Consider the following 19,346-nt stretch of genomic DNA (forward strand, 5'->3'; position numbering starts at 1 on the left):
CATCAATTCCATCATGCAAATCATTACATATAACGTAAAAAAGAAACGGTCCCAACACCACCACTAGTCACTGGCAGTCAATCAGAAAAGGGTTCCTTTTTTCCCATTCTTTGCCTCCTGCCAATCAGTGAATACACTATCTATGCTAGTATCTTTTCTGTAATACCATGGGCTTTTATCTTGTTAAGCAGCCTCATATGCAGTCCCTTGTCAAAAGCCTTCTGAAAATCCAAATACATAACATCCACTGACTCTCCTTTGTCTATCCTACTTACTATTTTCTCAAAGAATTCCAAAAGAATTGTCAGGCAAGATTTTCCCTTAAGAAACCATGCTGACTTTGGCCTAATTTATCATCCTTAACAAGCAACTCCAGCATCTTCCAAAACGCTGAGGTCAGGCTAACTGGCCTATAATTTCCTTTCTTCTGCCTCCCTCCCTTCTTAAAAAGTGGAATGATATCTGCAATTTGCCAGTCTTCTGAAATCATTACCAGAATCTAGTGATTCATTTAAGATCATTACTAATGCCTCCACAATATCTTCAGCTACCTCTTTCAGAACCCTGGGTTGTAGGCTATCTGTTCCAGTTGACTTATCTACTTTCAGAACTTTCAGCTTCTCAAACACTTTCTCTCAAACAACTGCACTCATTTCTGCCCCCTGACAATCTTGAACAGTCATGGTTGTTCACCCGCGCCATTGTTAAGGTTTTGGTTGCATTTCTCTTTGTCTAAACTGCCTCCTTGACCTTACTGTCATGAGCGACCCTTCCAGGAGCTAAGCGCCAGATGGCTAATCTCCAGGCATCACTGCTCTCGCCACCTCAGAACTCACAAGCCTCTCCACCGTGACAAGGTGATGATTCTTACATTGCTTTGGATACCACTATGCAGTATCCCCTCAGCCTGCTCTGCTCCAAGGAAAACAAGCCCGGTCAATCCCGCTTCCTCATAGCTGAAACACTGCATCGCAAGTAATACCTCTGCACCCTATTCAGTGTAATCACATTCTTCCTATAGTGTGGTGGCCAGAATGGTACACAATTTTCCAACTGTGGCCTAACTAATGTTTTATAAAGTCCATGCACAAGAGTTCTATGCCTTGGCTAACAAAGGCATCCACTTTGCTGCCTTCATGATCATACCTACCAATGCTAACTTCTTCAGGGATCTTTGGAGATGTACACAGAGATCCCTTTCTTCCTCAATTCTCCCTACAGCTTTTTCTGAGCTGCACCAAAGTCTAATTCTACATCATGATCTGTCGGGCTAAAATTGATTCTCACCACAGCACTGATTTCATCCCATGTTAATAGCACTACACGTCTGCTTGACAATACTGCCTGAAACTCCTAAATGGGAAGACTCTGAAAATTCAACTCCCAGTCACATTTCTGTAATGACCATGGGCCATACTTCAGAATCAGAACCAGGTGTCTCTCTAACAATGGGGTTTAAACTAGAGTTGCCGGGGGATGGGAACCAAAGTGCCAGAACAGATAGTGGAGAGATTGTGGAGGCAGGTGTTGGTAAGACCTCAGAAAAAGTCAGGAATCAGAAAGTCTGAGCATGGTGCGACTAGTGTCCTGAGCTGCATACACTTCAATGCAAGAAGTATCGAAGGAAAGGCAGATGAATTCAGGGCACGGATCAACACCTGGAATTATGACTTTGCAGACGTTAGTGAGACTTGGTTTCAGGAAGGGCAGGACTGGCAGCTGAATATTCTGGGGTTCTGTTGTTATAAACTTGATAGAGCGGGAGGGTTTAAAGGAGGAGGGTTGGCGTTACTAGTCAGGGAAAACATCATGATAGTGCTCCATCAGGACAGACCGGAGAACACAACTAGTGACATGTTATGGGTGAAACTGAGAAATAAGAAAGGTATGATAACGTTAATGGGGCTATATTACAGACCACAGGCACTATACTACAGACAACAGTCCTAGGGAATTTGGAGGAACAAATTTGTAAAGAGATCGCAGACCATTGCAAGAAGCATAAGGTTCTTATAAGGAATGAGACAGAGAAGGTGACAGAAATTTGTGTAGGGGAACACTTTGCACTCAGTGAACACAATGCCATTTAGTTTCAAAGTAAATAAGCAAAAAGATAGGTCTGGTCCACGGGTTGAGATTCTAAATTGGAGAAAAGCCAATCTTGATGGTATCAGAAATGTTCTAGCAAGTGTGGATTGGGACAGGATGTTTTCTGGCAAAGGTGTACTGGAAAGTGGGAAGCCTTCAAAAGTGAAATTTTGAGAGTACAAAGCTTGTATGTGCCTGTCAGAATAGAAGATAAAGATAACAAGTGTGGGGAACCTGGGTTTTCAAGAGATATTGAGGTTCTGGTTAAGAGAAAAAAGGAGGTGCATAGCAGGTATAGGCAAGTAGGAACAAATGAGATGCTTATGGAGTACAAGAAATGCAAAAGAACACTTAAGAAAGAAATCAGGGAGGTAAAAAGATGGTATGAAGTTGCTCTAGCAGACAAGATGACGGAGAATCCAAAGGGATTCTACAGATATGTTAAGAGCAAAAGGATTGCAAGGGACAAAATTGGTCCTCTGGAAGACCAGGATTGTAATCCATGTGTGAAGCTAATACAGATGGGGGAAACCTTAAATGCATCCTTTGCATCTGTATTTTCTCAGAAGTTGGATACAGAGTTTATAGAAGTGAGGCAAAGTGGCATCAATTTCACAGACCCTGTACAATTACAAAGGAGGAAGTATTTGCTACCCTGAGGCAAATCACAGTAGCTAAATCCCCAGGGCCTGACAAGGTGTTCCCTTGTACCCTACGGGAGTCAAGTGAAGAAATTGCTGGGGCCCTAGCAGAGATATTTAAAATATCCTTAGCAAAAGGAGAGGTAACAGAGGATTGGAGGATTGCCAATGTTTAATAGAGACTCTAAACAGAAACAAGGAAATTATAAGCCGGTGAGTCTGACATCTGTTGTGGGGAAGTTATTGGAAGGTATTCTAAGGGATTGGATATTTAAGTTATTTGGATAGACATGGAGTAATTATGAATAGTCAGCATATATGGCTTCAGTCATGGTAGGTCATATCTAACCAATCTCATGGAGTTTTTTGAGGATGTTACTGGAAAGTGGATGAAGGCAAAGCAGTGATGTTGTCAACACGGACCTTAGTAAGGTGATTGACCAGGTCCCGCATGGGAGGCTGGTCAAGAAGATTCAGTCACTTGGCATTCAGGATGAGGTAATAAATTGGATTAGACATTGGCTTTGTGGGAGAAGCCAGAGAGTGATAGTAGACGATTACCTCTCTGACTGGAAGCCTGTGACTAGTGGTGTGCCGCAGGGATCAGTGCTGGGTCCTTTGTTGTTTAGTCATCTATATCAATGCTCTAGATGATAATGTGGTTAACTGGATCAGCAAGTCTGTGGACGACACCAAGATTTGGGGTGTAGTGGCCAGTGAGGAAGACTATCACGGCTCGCAGAGGGATCAGCATCAGCTGGAAAAATGGCAGATGAAATTTCATGCAGAGAAGTGTGATATTTTGCACTTTGGTAAGACCAACCAGGGTAGGTCTTACACAGTGAATGGTAGGGCACTGAAGAGTGTGGTAGAACAAAGGAATCTGGGAATACAGGTACATAGTTAGGGTTGCAAAGAAAGCTTTGGCATTGGCCTTCATAAATCAAAGTACCTAGTACAGAAGATGAGGTATGTTAAGAGTTGTATAAGACATTGGTGAGGCCTAATTTGGAGTATTGTGTACAGTTTTGGCCTCCTACCTACAGGAAAGATGTAAATAAGGTGGAAAGAGTACAGAGAAAATTTAGAACGATGTTGCCAGGTCCAGAGGACCCAAATTATAAGGAAAGATTGAGTAGGTTAGGACTGTATTCCTTAGAATGTAGAAAATTGAGAGAAGGTTTAATAGAGGTATACAAAATTATAAGGGATATAGATAGGGTCAATGCAAGCAGGCTCTTTCCACAGATGTTGAGTGGGACTACAATCTATAGTTATGGCTTAGAATGAGCTGCCAGCACAAGTGGTCCATGCAAACTCAATTTCAATGTTTAAGAGAAGTAGATGGATAGTAGGGATATGGAGGGCTATGGTCCCAGTGCAGATCGACAGGAGTAGGCAATTTAAATGTTTTCGGCATGGATTAAATGGGCCAAAGGGCCCGTTTCTGTGATGTACTTCTCTATGACTCTATTTAGACCACTCCTTCATCTTCCATGGTGTCAAATATTGCATACGTGTTGTAAACTGTGTACATTATGAACTCAAAGCCCCAGCCTACACATTGCTACTTTGTCTGACCACACCAGGTACGTCCATCCTGCACGATCCCACCCACAGTACATACTTTGCTGCCTTTGGGACCCCACCCTCTGCCCGAATATTAGCAGAGTAAAGCTGTATACAACGGCCATGGAGTGACCTGCCTTCCATACCTGTCCATCTCACTGAAGCTGCTGGAGGGTCTGGAGGTCTTGCCGCTCGATGCCGTGGTGTGAAAGGTATCCTGGACCAGAGTGCTGTGTCCAGTGCTGTCAATCACCATGGCTGTCACCTCCTCTGCACTACTGCCGTCCTCCCCAGATGGCTGGTTTTCCGACACAATCCACTCATCTGGAGTCTCGGTCTTGATCCGCATGCTGCTGATCTGCCTGATTGTTTCTGGGCTGCGATCTCTGCTGACACCAGTCTCCACATACCATTGGCCCACTCGATCAATGCGCACCAGCCTCTCGTCATTGCCACCCTCACCACCCAAGTCATCAGGCAATGGGCTCCCGTGCGTTGCACCCCCTGCGTAGTTTGAGGGTATCCGCCTTCGCCGTGGGTTTGGGGGGAGAGCACTGCCCCCACCACGAGGCTGGCCCAAGCGTTTTGATCCATCCTGGCTCAGCCCTGCCTCCACCTCGGAGATGTCAATGCGGAAGTGGATGCCGTCCAGGATCTGCGTGCACTTGTCGATGATGTACTGCATCTGGAGGAAGCTAGCTGCTGTTAGGTAGCTTATAATGTCGGCCACCTGCAGGCATAATTTGCCTGTGTAGCAGAATGCCAGCAGGCGCTCAAACACTGCCGGGCTTTTGATAACCGAGATGGAAACAGCACTCATCTCACCCAGGGACATGTGATCACGGAAGTAGGGCGAACTAGCAGCCAGCACGGCCTTGTGGGCACGGAAGGACTTCCCCTGGATGTCGACTACGATGTCACAGAGGCGACCCTGCATCCGCAACTGATTGAGCTGTGCCAGCACGGAGCTGCTGAAATCTGGGACCTCCAGCTGGATGCTGCCCTCCTTTTCCATGGCTCCCAGTACAGCTCACACACTCCTGCAGGGAAGAAGCAGTGTAGTGGTTACTAAAGAAGAATGGCTCCTTTTAAGCAAGCACAAATGAGGCATATCATGGCATATTCTACCCAGTGAGTATCTCTGCACTATTTGCAGGATTTTCATGCTGTTGGTCACCAAGTCCCATAGTTTTCCAAATGACCAAACAATAAAAGGAATGAGCTGATGGACAGACTGTGTCAAGGGACTGGGGAACCCAAGAGCACTCATAGAAGCTGCATCTGCCACTTTCCTCTTCCTCAACAAGGTTATGGAATCATGTTTCTGCCTCAAGACTTTCCCAGCACCAGTCTTGCTTCTTCTTCTCAACTTTTCCATGAAACCCACTCCTTGTTCACTTCATCCTCCAACTAAGTACTGACCAAGCCTCAACTTGAGTTTATCATAGTGAGTATAAGTACAGATACAAAGAAAAGTTTGCTTGCAGCAGTTTCACTAGCACATAGGTACAGATAATAGACAGAATATAAATCATACAAGCTGCTTTCCATCTCAGGTTTAATGTTATTTCTAGTAACTCATTCTTATTTACCATTTTTACAGTTTCCATGTTTACCATTGGCAGGTTTCTAATTTTTTAAAAAAAATCCTCGTTACCTTTGTCTTCTACCTTCCAAATTTATCTTCCCAATTCCATCTTTCCTTTGCTATTCAAAATATTGTTATTTCCCAAATATGTATCTGCCTTTTCCTCTAATTTAGTTTACTCCTCCATCATATTGAAATGACACCCCTGTAATCTGTATTCAAAATCTTCATTCCTCCAAACTCACCTTTAGTCTGCCATCACTTCATTCCCCTCAAAAGCCTCTCCTCAGCTATGCTCTTGGATATAATTATGTTTGTTTACTTCCAATCTCATCTCTCAAATCAAGGCTAGCACAAAGTCTGCTAGGCTATGTGATGTCGACGATATCGTTTAACCTGGTGATTGAATGGGTTATGAGGCAAACAGTGAAAGATAAGCAGAGGGGCATTAGGTGGACTCTATTTTTCACTTTAGAAGACCTTGACTTTGCGGATGACCTTGCTTTACTATCACATACAGACCAACACACGCAAGAGAAAACTCAGCACCTGTGTAACTTGTGGTAGACGGGTTGAACAGTCAACCAGAGACAGACTGAGACCATGACCATCAATGTAGAGTCTCCTCCTCCCATCAAGGCATATGGCATCAACTTAGTTTCACCTACCTAGGCAGCATCATTCCGCTAAATAGTGGAACCAAGGACTCAGCAAAACTTGAATCGTCTTCAGATCAATGAGCAACCTATGGGGAACAACCAAGTACAGTGTCCACAGCAAGGTGAAGATGTACCAGAGCTGTGTCCTGTCCACACTCTTGTATGGTTCAGAACGATGGTGCATGACATAAGGGCATGTAGTGTTGAGGAAGCAGGAAGTCTGCAGAAGGATTTGGACAGATTAGGAGAATGGAATACAATATAGGGAAATGTAAGGTCATGAACTATGATAGCAGGAATAAAGGTGTAGACTATTTTCTAAACAGGGAAAAAATGCAGAAATCAGAGATACAGAAGGCCTTGGGAGTCCTTGTGTAAGATTCCCTGAAGGTTAGCTTACAGGTTGAGTCGGTAGTAAGGAAGGCAAATGCAATGTTAGCATTCATTTCAGGAGGACTAGAACATAAAAGCAATGATGCAATGCTAAGTCTTTATAAGAAATTGGTCAGACCGCACTTGGGATACAGTGAGCACTTTTGGACCCCTTATCTAAGAAAGGATATGCTGGCATTGCAGAGGGTCCAGAGGAGGTTTAACAAGAATGATTTTGGGAATGAAATGGTTAGCATACCAGGAATGCTCTGGGCCTGTACTCACTGGTGTTTAGAAGAAAGGGGGGGGATCTCATTGAAACCTATCAAATAGTGAAAGGCCTAGAGACAGTGGATGGATCTTCCATCTTTCCCTCTAAACCTTACCTTTCAAATGGCTAGAGTGCTCACTGAGATCTTTAACCTCTCTTTCGGCAATTTGAGGTACCCATCTCTTCAATCAGACGTCAATTATACTGGTGCCTAAGAAGAATGTGGTAACCTGACTCAATGACTATCATTCAGTAGCACTTATAGTACATCCACTGCAATGAATTACTTTGAGAGACTGGTAATGAAACATATCAACCCCTGCCTGAGAAGTGATTTGGATCTGCTCTAATTTGTTTACATCACAACATGTCCAAAGCAGACGGCAGTTCATTGTTTCTTCACTCAACCACAGAACATCTGGACAGCGAACATACATACATCAGCATACTCTTCATCAACTACAGCTCGGCATTCAATAAAATCATCCCCTCAACACTAATTGATAAGCTTCAAGACCTTGGCCTCAAAACCTCCTTGTGGAATTGGATCCTCGACTTCTTCACATGCAGACAGACCCCAGTCAGTTCAGATTGGCAAAAACATCTCCTTCACAATCTCCATCAGCATAGGTGCACCACAAGCCTGTGTGGTTAGCCCCCTACTCTACTCACTTTATACTTATGACTGTGAGGCTAAGCACAGCTCCCAATGCCATATGTAAATTTGCTGACAACACCACTGTTGTTGGCTGAATCAAAGGTGGTGACGAATCAACATAAAGAAAGGAGGCTGAGTGGTGCCATAATAAGACGAAGGAGACGATTGACATCGTGAGAGGAAACCAGAGTCTATGAGCCAGTCCTCACCTGGGGAACAGAGGTGGAGCAGATCAGCCACTTTAAATTATCACTTCAGAGGATCTGTCCTGGGTCTAGCACATAAATGCAATTACAAAGAAAGTGCCGCAGCACCTCTACTTCCTTATAAGTTTGTGAAGATTTGGCATAGCGTCTAAAACTTTGACAAACTACTGTAGATATGTGGTGGAGAGTATATTGACTGGTTGCATCATGGCCTGGTATGGAAACACCAATACCCTTGAATGGAAAATCCTACAAAGAGTAGTGGATATGGCCCAGTTCATCATGGGTACAGCCCTCCCCACCAATGAGCACATCTACACTGGACAGTAGCATCCATCACCCATGATCCCCACCATCCAGGCCATGCTCTCTGCTCACTGCTTCCATATGAACGGAGCCTCAGCACCCACACCACCAGGTTCGGGAACAATTATGAACCTGAGGGGATAACTTCACTCACCCTATCAATGAACTGTTCCCACAAGCTACGGACTCACTTTCAAGGACACTTCATCTTGTGTTCTTGATATTCATGCATATTTATTTATTGTTATTATTTTTTTTCCTTTTGTATTTGCAGTGCGTTGTCTTCTGTACATTGTTTGCTTGTGGGTTCACAAGAAAATGAATCTCAAGGTTATATATGGTGACATATATGTACTTTGATAACAAATTTACTTAGAACTTTATTCCTCCCCAAACACACATCCCATCTAAAGAATCTCACCCATATTTACCACTAATCCTGGACATTGCAATTTTGTGGTCTCCAGCTTTCTTGCAGGGTAGTCTCCAGTCACTTCCATATATGAAATAGAATCAATTTCTTCCAACTACATTTCTGTCTGTCAACATGTCTGTCAATCTTCCTCTGTCAACATGTGCCTGTATTAAACACCATTCCATTTTGTCATGTTATTATCACACCTGCAACAATCACCTCACCAAGTCACTGGTGAGACCACAACTACTGTATTGTTCACCCAGCTATAGGAAGGACATCAATAAGTTGGAAGTGGTGCAGTTTTTTTTGTTTCAAAGATGTTGCCATGACTGGAGAACTTGAGTAATAAGTAGAGACTGGATAGGCCGTGACTAGTTTCCCCGAAGTGTAGGAGACTAAGGGCTGACTTTATCAAGATTTATATAATCATGAGGGGCAAAGATAGTTACAGAATACACGTGGACTAAGATGTTAACTGTTCTCAGTGGGATCACCAGTGGGATCATCAGTTGATTTGCCACCTGTCTTCAGGAGTTTCAGCCCGCTTATGATCAAGACTCCCTCAAGGTGGTGGGCCAGCAGTGCTAAAGCACCACCTCCCACTGGTGAGCTTAAAAACTTGGCATCTGCCTCTATCAGAGTTGTTGGTCACTTCCATCCAACAGATAGTCTGCTCTTCAGGTGTCTATGCAACTACTGAAGGGTTTGCAAGATATGTATATACTGTCTGACTATCTGCCCCTCTGGACATACTTGGTCCACACCCATGCTGATCCTTTCTCTGCTGCCTCAACTACAGCCCTGCTAGTTGACTTGATCTCTCTTCTAGTGTAGCCAAGGTCACGCAGCCACTTCTTGAGAGTGAATGCAATAAACCCACGGCAGCCTACTTCGAATGGATAGCATGAGACCTTCCACCCTCTGTCTCTGCATCCTGATCTTAATACTGAATACTTGGTTAATTTGTGCTCATGGGCTTCATCGATATTGTCTTCCCAGGAGACTGTGAGTTCACTAATAACCCGGGAGACTAAGGGCTGACTTTATCAAGATTTATATAATCATGAGGGGCAAAGATACAATAAATGGTCACAGTTTTTCCCCCCGGGCTTAGATTTAAGGTGAAAAGATTAAGATTTTAAAGCAGGCGTTTCCCCACCTGGGGTCTACAGACCCCTTGGTTAATGGTAAGGGTCCATGGCATAAAAAAGGTTGGAAACCCTAATTTAAAGGCAATCTGACAGTCAACCTTTTCACACATGTGTGATGCCAGTGGAAGTGGTGGATATGTGAACGTTTACAATGTTCAAAAGCCTTTCAGATACATAGATAAGACAGGTTTAGAGGGAACATGGGCCAAATAAAGACAAGTAGGACGAGTTGAGTAGGCAACCTGTTGGGGCGATGGGCCGGTCTCAACGCTGTATAAGTCTATGATTCTAATTGCTACTAGATGATTGCTGTTAGCAAATTTAGTCCAGTGGCAAGAGCAGTTCTGTTATCAGTGCTCACTGAAAAAGCGAGCGCCCCACTGGGTGACCATGCATACCCCAAGCAGTGCAGATCAGTGCAGCAGGTGACCAAGACAACTTGGTTGATAGAGAAAAGACTAAAAGAGTATTGGATGTGATATATGTGGAGTGGGAGTTAGTATACAGTAGGTCAGTTGAGTGAATTAAGGCAGAGGTCCCCAACCTTTTTTGCACTGCGGACCGGTTTAATATTGACAATATTCTTGCAGACCGGCCGACCCGGGGGGGGGGGGGGGGGGGGGGCATGTTCAAGTTGGGTTAAACTCACCTCAACATGTCTTTTACAGTTAGGGTTGCCAACTTTCTCACTCCCAAATAAGGACAAAAGTAGCAGTCAAATCCTGACGAAGGGTCCTGGCCCGAAACGTCAACTGTACCTCTTCCTATCGATGCTGCCTGGCCTGCAGTGTTCACCAGCATTTTTTGTGTGTGTTGATGGGACACTTGTATTTACCCCGAGAAAGACTACCATGACCATGAAGCCTTGCGCGGGCACCTGTGTGCGCATGCTTGACGTGCGCATGCATGTACGCGCCGATTTTTTTTTCCACAAATTGGTTTTGGCTTAATCTTCCCAACTACACTGTACATATATTATTTCTACTTTATATAGGTTGTGTACTTATCATATCATTCCTGCTTTTACTATACGTTAGAGTTATTTTAGGTTTTATGTGTTATTTGGTAAGATTTGGTAGGTTATCTTTTGTGTCTGGGAACGCGCAAAAATTTTTCCCATATAAATTAATGGTAATTGCTTCTTTGCTTTACGCCATTTTGGCACGAAAGGTTTCATAGGAACGCTGTACCTTAATGGGGGAAATACGGGACAAGGACAATCGGACAATCCCGTACGGGACAAACCAATTTAGCCCAATATACCGGATGTCCCGCCAAATACGGGACAGTTGGCAACCGTATGTTCAAGTTCAACAGTGCATATCAGGGAATGAGGAAAGGTGCAGTTGACTCATATCGTTTCCTCACGGCCCGGTGGTTGGGGAATGCTGAATTAAGGGCCTTGTTTGAGATTAACTAAAAATCTTCTCTGCAATTGGCAGGTCCTTCAGTGCACTGATCCACCCTGACCATCACACTAAACCCATTTTATTCTCCCTGTGTTCTTATTAACTCTGCTAGGATGCCACCCACTCAGGACAACCAACCAAACCACAAAAAGGAAGCATCCAGCAGAAACCCACACTTTCAGAGAGATAATGTGTAAAATCCCACACAGTCAGGACCAGATGTCAGGATTTGATCGAGAACACTGGAGTAGCAAGGAAGAAGCTCTACCAGCTGAACTGCTTATGGCAAAAATGCCAAGCAATGACAGGAGAAATGTGCATCACAAGATTACTGGTGAAGGCAATCGTCTCAGGAGAGAAACCAAAAGCTGTCCAACCCTTTCAGGATTCTACCATTGTAGCACTGGATCAATGAGCCATAAGAAATTTATACATACATATATAACTTAATTTACAGGAATAAACTATGCAATGCCTTTTCATTCTTACATTCATAGACAATGTGTTAAGTAATGTTCTATTACATTTCTTAAAAACCAATAGCACTGTTGCCATTCATGTGGCCCCCTGGGGTGGTATGCTACTACAATAATTGAGGGGCTTCTCCACCCAACCCAACCCAACCCCTCCCTGCCCAGTAGTGAAAGAACCCTAATTTCCTTTGACAAACCCACCAATCTCACAAGAAACTCACCAATTACCACACAAATGTGCCCCGGTACAGTGTTGATGCATCGCAAAACATGCAACAATGCTCCAGCACGGGGTTCCTGTAGATCTTAGCCATTACGTAGTCTCAATCTATAAAACAAAAGAGATTAACTTACAAAGTCAAAAAATACACAACGTAAGAAAATCCAGCAACTCGTGAAATTGATATTAAATACTTGTCCTGAAAAAGTCACCGAGATCCTTGGATATGGATTGAATTGCTTTATTTTTTGTAACTTGGTCCACTCTACATGAGATTTATTTTTATAGTACAACAACAGACCTGGCCGTTTCAAGGCATTTATCTGCCTCATCAAAAGAATACCCCTCACAAAACCAACTCTACAAAAATATCTAAGTATTCTAGATGTGTTCACTGACATTCACCGTGAAATGTGTTACTTTGTGGCAGCGATACAGTGACTATAACTTACAAAGACAAATAAACAGAGCAAAAAGAGGCATACTGAAGAAGTGTTCATGGACTGTTCAGAGAAATCAGATGCAGAGAGAGGACGACACTCAGCAACTTTCTCCATTTATCTGTAACCCAAAGAGGTTAAGTAGAAACTAACTTCAAACAAACATAGGTATTTCCAAAGCCATTTGCTCTGTTCCATCGCCACAGATTGGTAAACTGAATTACCAATCTCCTGGTAACCTGTTGCAGTTGCTGAAAATTCTTCTACAACTTGAAACATTAACTTTGCTTCCTTGTTCACAGATGATGCCTGAGTGTTTACTGGCACATGCTGCAACTCTGGCATTATATCTGACCCCTCCCCACCCCCATCCCCCAGGGTCAATTTAGGATTACACCTCTGCCATTACAGACTACCTATATCCACCTCCATTATAATTATTCTTTCCTGAGAGCTTTCAAACATCCACCTGAAGAACAGAGGAGCTTTTTACCAGTGATATTCTTGATTTGTTGATGTAACCTTTTTGGATCAGTAATAGGGATTCTTTCTAATTGCTCATTCCTGGTTTAACCATTCTTCTTTGGCTTTTTAACATAAGCTTTTAACTTTTTTAATCTAAGGACTTAGATTCTATAGGATTTGCATGCTTCCGTCTCCTTTCTTCCATTAGATTTTTGATTTCATCTGTCATCCATTTATTCTTCCTGTTTTTTTTTCTTTTTTAGGGATCACTGACTTTGCTGATTCTACCAAGGCATCCTTCAGATAGTTAAACTTCTTTTCTACATGATTGCTATCATCTTCAACAGATTCTATTTCTAGACTTTGAAATCTATTCTTTACTTCAATCGTAAACTTTTGTCTTAAGTTTTCTATCAATTGCAAAAAGACAGAATGTATGGTGATATCCAAAAAGAAGGGGAATCCTACCTGCAGGCTAAGCATAAAACAGGGAAGACATAAAACAACGGGGAAGAACAGAACTTTTGCTACTTAGGAAGCTGGGTGACATCAGATGGCAGGTGCGACATGGACATCAAAAGAAGAATGGGGATGGCAAAAGACACCTTTACGAGAATGTAGAGTATACTGACCAACACTAAACTAGGCATGACAACCCGCCACAGAGCACTGAAATGTTATGCTTATCCAGTTATGTTATATAGCTCAGAATATTGGACAATATCTAGTATCAGGAGGCAACAAATTGAAGCAGCACAGATGTGGTTTTTGAGGAAGATGCAAAGAATATAATGGACGAAATGAATATCTAATGAGGATGTCATGAACACAGCAAGCACAAAAACAGAAATAATGTATGAGATCATGAAAAGGCAACGTAACTTCATTGGACATGTGATTAGGAAAGAGAAGTTAGAGTGCACTGTAATTATGGGAAAGATTGAAGGGAAGAAGGCAAAGACAAATAATGATGGAGACAGCAGCCAGAGAACTGGAAATGAATACCAATGAATTGATCGACTTGACCTGAAACAGGAGTGTGTGGGCCATAGCAGTCAAAGCTCAAACTGGGCATGGCACCTGATGATGATGATGATTCCTGAGAGCAATCCTGAATGGGATAGGTAGAGAATGGATCTGGGCTTTGGAACGACAGGGAGAGAGGAAGGTAGGTTGGATGGAGAGGGGGATAGCTCTGGAATTCTTCACCCTGAAGATCATGGCAGATTTATAAAAAGAAAATAGATTTTTTGAAAGTTCAGGAAATTAAGGGCAACAGAGAAATGGCCCAGAGGTGCGGTCTGGAGCAGATCAGCCATGGTCATATTGAATACCAGGGTAAGTATGGCCTACATCTGATTTTCTTTAAACTCCTCCATACCAGAGTACCCAAAATATATGAACTATGCACGTTAACGTGGATATTGCAACAAAGTATAGATCTGTAACATTCACATTAAATTCACAGAATCTTCTAAGTACTGACGTTGTCACCCAGAGATGTTCTGATTTATGATCCATTCCAAAATATAAAAGCAGCAATATAAACACAAAACAGGAATCAGAGTTCCTTTATAAACAACACTGTGTTCACAAAAGAATTTCACTATAGCACATGTGGCCTGGAAATAAGAAGACAATGATGTAATGTAATATCCATTGAAAATATAGGCACAGCATATTCATTCAGTTAACTACTTTGCCATGACAGGGTAATCAAGGAGAATTGAAGGGGAATTTAGAGTGATCAAAGATCTTAAAAGAAATCTAAAGCATACTTTTTTTTGCTATACAGTAGTTAATATCCAGAATGTGTTGAAGAAGAGTTGGTGGAAACAGATACACTCATTGGATTTAAGAGGCATTTGGAAAGCTCATTAAATAAGCAAGCAAATAGCATTAGTGTAGATGGGGAAGAAGGTTGGCAGGGGCGTGATGGGCCAAAGGGCCTGTTTCTGTGCTGTGAATCTCCTAGACAAGATAGAATCCACCCCCTGATTGGGGAGGCTCCCGTCAGAAGGTCCCTACTGTGTCATATCTCGGGGGTCCAGATAAACATGCCCATGGCACGGTGAATAGCGGAGAGGTGGGGAGTTCGGAGGTCAATCGGCCACACCTCCAAGAAGGGAAAGGGCAGAGTTGGCCTCGCCTCGCAGGGTGACAGGCCACGCCTATGAGGGAGGGCCAGGTAAACAAGCCTTCCTGGGGAGGAGCCCCAGTTGGTCACGCCCGCCGTCCCAATAAAACCGTGGCCCGATCGAGGGCCCCGGACTGGAAGCCCCTCGGCTGGTCCCGCTGCCCCTCCCACAGCACCCGGACCGGGCCCTCACACTACCCTCCCCCCTCCAGCGTCTCTCTCTTCGCCCCACTCGGTGATTCACAGCAGCCGCATGGCGACGCCTGCCCCGGCCGGGTGCCGTTGCCCGGTTACCGGCGGCGGTATTCACTCACCGCTCTGCGCCTACCGGACACTACTCGTTCAGGCGGGCCCTAACGCGCATGCCCTTTCGCACAGACCCTGGGACACGTAGTTTCCGGCCGCTTCGGATCACCGGAAACGGTGCAAGTAGGACTACAATTCCCATGATGCATTCAACTCCGCCGCCATTTCTATCCAAAGGAGTGACCAGCGGTTGTGGGTGTATGGCGCGGATTCTTTGGGAACGGGATAAAGGAACTAATAACTGTATTACGCGCCCACCAACTTTAATCAAAACTACCCCACGTAATGGTCAGTGTTAACGCTGGGATGGTGCGGTAAAAGGTATATAGGTACAGTAGATGTAGCTGTATTGGTTGACGTCCTCATTCCATGTGAAATGATCCTGGGGACGTGAGAGTACAATCCTATTCGTCAAGCGGACCGCTCTCCCGCGATAGCGACGCTGGGAGGTCACCCGCTGCATAGGTCTGGTCTGTCAGTTTGACCTTATAGGAGGCATTGTACAGAGACAGCTATGTTAGCTTAATCAACGGTGGTACATCGAGCATGTATTCCACAAATTCATATCATATAAATATGTGCGAAAGTACAGCCGCGGGAGATCAGTTCTATTCCATTTCCTTCTTTCCACCTATTCAGGGATCCAAACCATACTTGGTGCCATCAGGAAGATAGAGGACCCACACCACCAGGTTCAGGAACAGTTAAACCCCCTCAATTATTAGGCTCTTGAACCAGTGGGGATAACTTCATTCAATTTCACTTACCCCAACACTGAACTGTTCCCACAACCGATGGACTCAATTTCAAGGACTCTTCACTCAGTATTTCTTGATATTTATTGTTTTTTTCTGTATTTTGCAATTTGTTGGAGGAGGTCTTTCATTGATTCTATTGTGTTCCTTGGTTTGCTGTGAATGCCCACAAGAAAATGAATTGCAAACTTCTATAAGGTGACATACATGTATTTTGATAATAAAGTTACTTTGAACTTTGAATTTTTCTGGGTGAATCACTTATTCCAATCTGGAGGACAAGAAGTTGGTGAGGCTATATTTAGAATATTGTTTTCAGTTTTGATCATACTACTAAAGGAAAGTTGCCATTAGGGACTAAAGAATGCAGAGAAGATTTGCAAGGATATTGTCAGGATTTGAGGGACTGAGTATAGAGCAAAGTTAAGCATATTGTAATTTTATTCATTGCAGTGTAAAAGAATGAGATAAAACCTTATGGAGGTGTATAAGATTATGAGAGTATGGCTAGGGTGAATACATTGTGTTTTTCCAAGGATTGAGGACTCAAGAACTGGAAAACAAAAGTTTAAAGTGAGAGGGTAGTGATATAATAGAAGCCTTTTCACTGCTTGTTCATATATGGAATGAGCTGCCAGAGGAATTGGTTGAGGCAAAACACCAACAATTCATCAATAAGGGACCTGGATGAGGAAGTGGAAGGATGGGTTAGTAAGTTTGCTGATGATGCAAAGGTTGGAGGTGTTGTGGATAGTGTGGAGGGCTGTCAGAGGTTACAGCAGGACATTGATTGGATGCAAAACTGGGTTGAGAAGTGGCAGATGGAGTTCAACCCAGATTAATGTGAAGTGGTTCTCTTTGGGAGGTCAAATGTGATGGCAGAATATAGTATTGATGGTAAGACTCTTGGCAGTGTGGAGGATCAGAGGGATCTTGGGGTCTGAGTCCATAGGATGCTCAAAGCAGCTGTGCAGGTTGACTCTGTGGTTAAGAAGGCGTACGGTGTATTGGCCTTCATCAATCGTGGAATTGAATTTAGGAGCCGAGAGGTAATGTTGCAGCTATGTGGACCCTGGTCAGACCCCACTTGGAGTACTGTGCTCATTTCTGGTTGCCTCCCTACAGGAAGGATGTGGAAGCCATAGAAAGGGTGCAGAGGAGATTTACAAGGATGTTACCCGGATTGGGGAGTATGCCTTATGAAAACAGGTTGAGTGAACTCAGCCTTTTCTCCTTGGAGTGGAGGAGGATGAGAGGTGACCTGATAGAGGTGTATAAGATGCTGAGAGACATTGATTGTGTGGATAGTCAGAGGCTTTTTCCCAGGGCTGAAATGGTTGCCACAAGAGGACACCAGTTTAAGGTGCTGGGGAGTAGATACAGAGATGTCAGGTAAGTTTTTTTTAATGCAGAGAGTTGTGAGTGCGTGGAATGGGCTGCCAGCAACAGTGGTGGAGGCGGATACGATAGGGTCTTTTAAGAGACTTTTGGATAGGTACGTGGAGCTTAGAAAAATAGAGGGCCATAGGTAAGCCTAGTAATTTCTAAGGTAGGGACATGTTCAGCGTAACTTTGAGGGCCAAGGGGCCTATATTATGCTGTAGGTTTTTTATGTTTCTAACAACTTTTAAAAGGCACTTGGGTACATGGAAAGGAAAAGATTAGATGTACCAAATGCAGACAAATGGGAACGATTTTGGCCCCACACATCCATTCCAACTGAGGAGCCTACCCAAGGCAGCCCCATTTGCCTGCAATTAACCCTTATTCCTCTCATTATTTCCTATCCATGTGCCTGTCCAAATATCTTTTAAACATTTAATTGTACCAGCCTTTACCAATGCCCCTAGCAGCTCATTCCATATATACTCTGTATGAAAAATCCACCCCTCAGGTATATTTTAAACTTGTGCCATAAACATGTACCCGCTAGATTTAGACTCCCCTACACTGGGAAACAGACTGTATCCATCCATATTAGATCTGACCCTAGTGGCTTTTGCAATCTACCTTCCACATTTCTCTGTGGGGGGGGGGGGACTTATATACAAGTCCTTTTCCTAAGACTGTGTCCCTCTGGAGATTCTGTGAGGTGCAGGTTCACTGCCTTCTGCACACCTGGTTTTAAAGGGTCAGTCCCATTCTTGAGTCTGTGTTCCCTTATTGGATACCCACTGGTGAAAACATCTCACTTCTGCCTTTTTAAGCCTCATTATCTAATGTTTTTGAAATGCGTCTTTCTTTCTTCTAAACTCATTCATTCTTCTAAACTCAGGGAATACAAGATGGAGATACAAGAGAATGCAAACAATGGAATGTGGAGCAACGTGCAAAATCATTGAAATCTACAGCACATTACAGGCCCTTCAGCCCACAATGTTGTTCAGATCATGTAACCTACTCTCGAAACTGCCTAGAATTACCCTACCACATAACCCTCTATTTTTCTAAGCTCCATGTACCTATCTACGAGTCTAAAAGAACCTTATTGTATATGCCTCTACCACTGTCACTGGCAGTGCATTCCACACACCTACCACTCTGTAAAAACCTTACCTCTGACAATTCTGGATCCACAAAGCAAGGTCTCTTGGATCCCGTGCCTCCTCACTTTCTAAATGAGCCTTGCATGGGGAACCTTATTAAATGCCTTTCTGAAATCTATAAACACTACACCCACTACTCTACCTTCAATGTGTTTTGTTACCTCCTCAGAGTTCAATCAGGTTCATAAGGCATGGTCTGCCCTTGTCAAAGCTATGCTGACTATTCCTAATCAGATTACGTTTCTCTAAATGCTCACAAATCCTGCATCTCAGGATCTTCTCCAATAACTTGCCCACCACTGAAGTAAGACTCACTTGAAATTGTAAGACAATTTCCTGGGTTATCTCTACTCCCATTCTTGAACAAGGGAACAACATTCACAACCTTCCAATCCTCTGGTACTTCTCCCATTCCTATTGATGATGCAAAAATAATCACCAGAGGCTCAGCAATTCCCTCCCTCGCTTCCCACAGTAGCCTGGGGTACATCTCCTCCAGTCCTGGCAACTTTTCTAACTTAATACCTTTCAATAGCTCCAGCACATCCTCTTTCTAAGTGTCTATACACTCAAGTGTTTCAATCCGCTGCAAGTCATCCCCACAATTGCTGAGGTCTTTTCCCCTGGTGAATACTGAAGCAAAGTATTCATTAAGTATCTCTGCTACC

The 19,346-nt window shown here is 43.5% G+C and overlaps 1 protein-coding gene across 2 annotated transcripts in view; it reads right to left on the bottom strand.

Annotated features, from left to right (window-relative positions):
- The window catches only part of zbtb37 (zinc finger and BTB domain containing 37), a 51,292-nt gene extending 35,844 nt beyond the window's left edge, over positions 1-15,448 (bottom strand). For both annotated transcript variants that reach the window (XM_072274382.1, XM_072274383.1), the window contains exons 1-3: positions 15,386-15,448; positions 12,031-12,137; positions 4,445-5,338 (exon numbers count right to left, since the gene is read on the bottom strand). In XM_072274382.1, coding sequence (XP_072130483.1) covers positions 4,445-5,313 — 869 coding nt within the window. In that variant the 5' untranslated portion in view covers positions 5,314-5,338; positions 12,031-12,137; positions 15,386-15,448. The remainder of the gene's footprint in view (positions 1-4,444; positions 5,339-12,030; positions 12,138-15,385) is intronic.
- Between the last annotated feature and the right edge of the window lie 3,898 nt (positions 15,449-19,346).

Source organism: Mobula birostris, chromosome 12 (assembly GCF_030028105.1).
Source record: "Mobula birostris isolate sMobBir1 chromosome 12, sMobBir1.hap1, whole genome shotgun sequence".
Taxonomy (NCBI): domain Eukaryota; kingdom Metazoa; phylum Chordata; class Chondrichthyes; order Myliobatiformes; family Myliobatidae; genus Mobula; species Mobula birostris.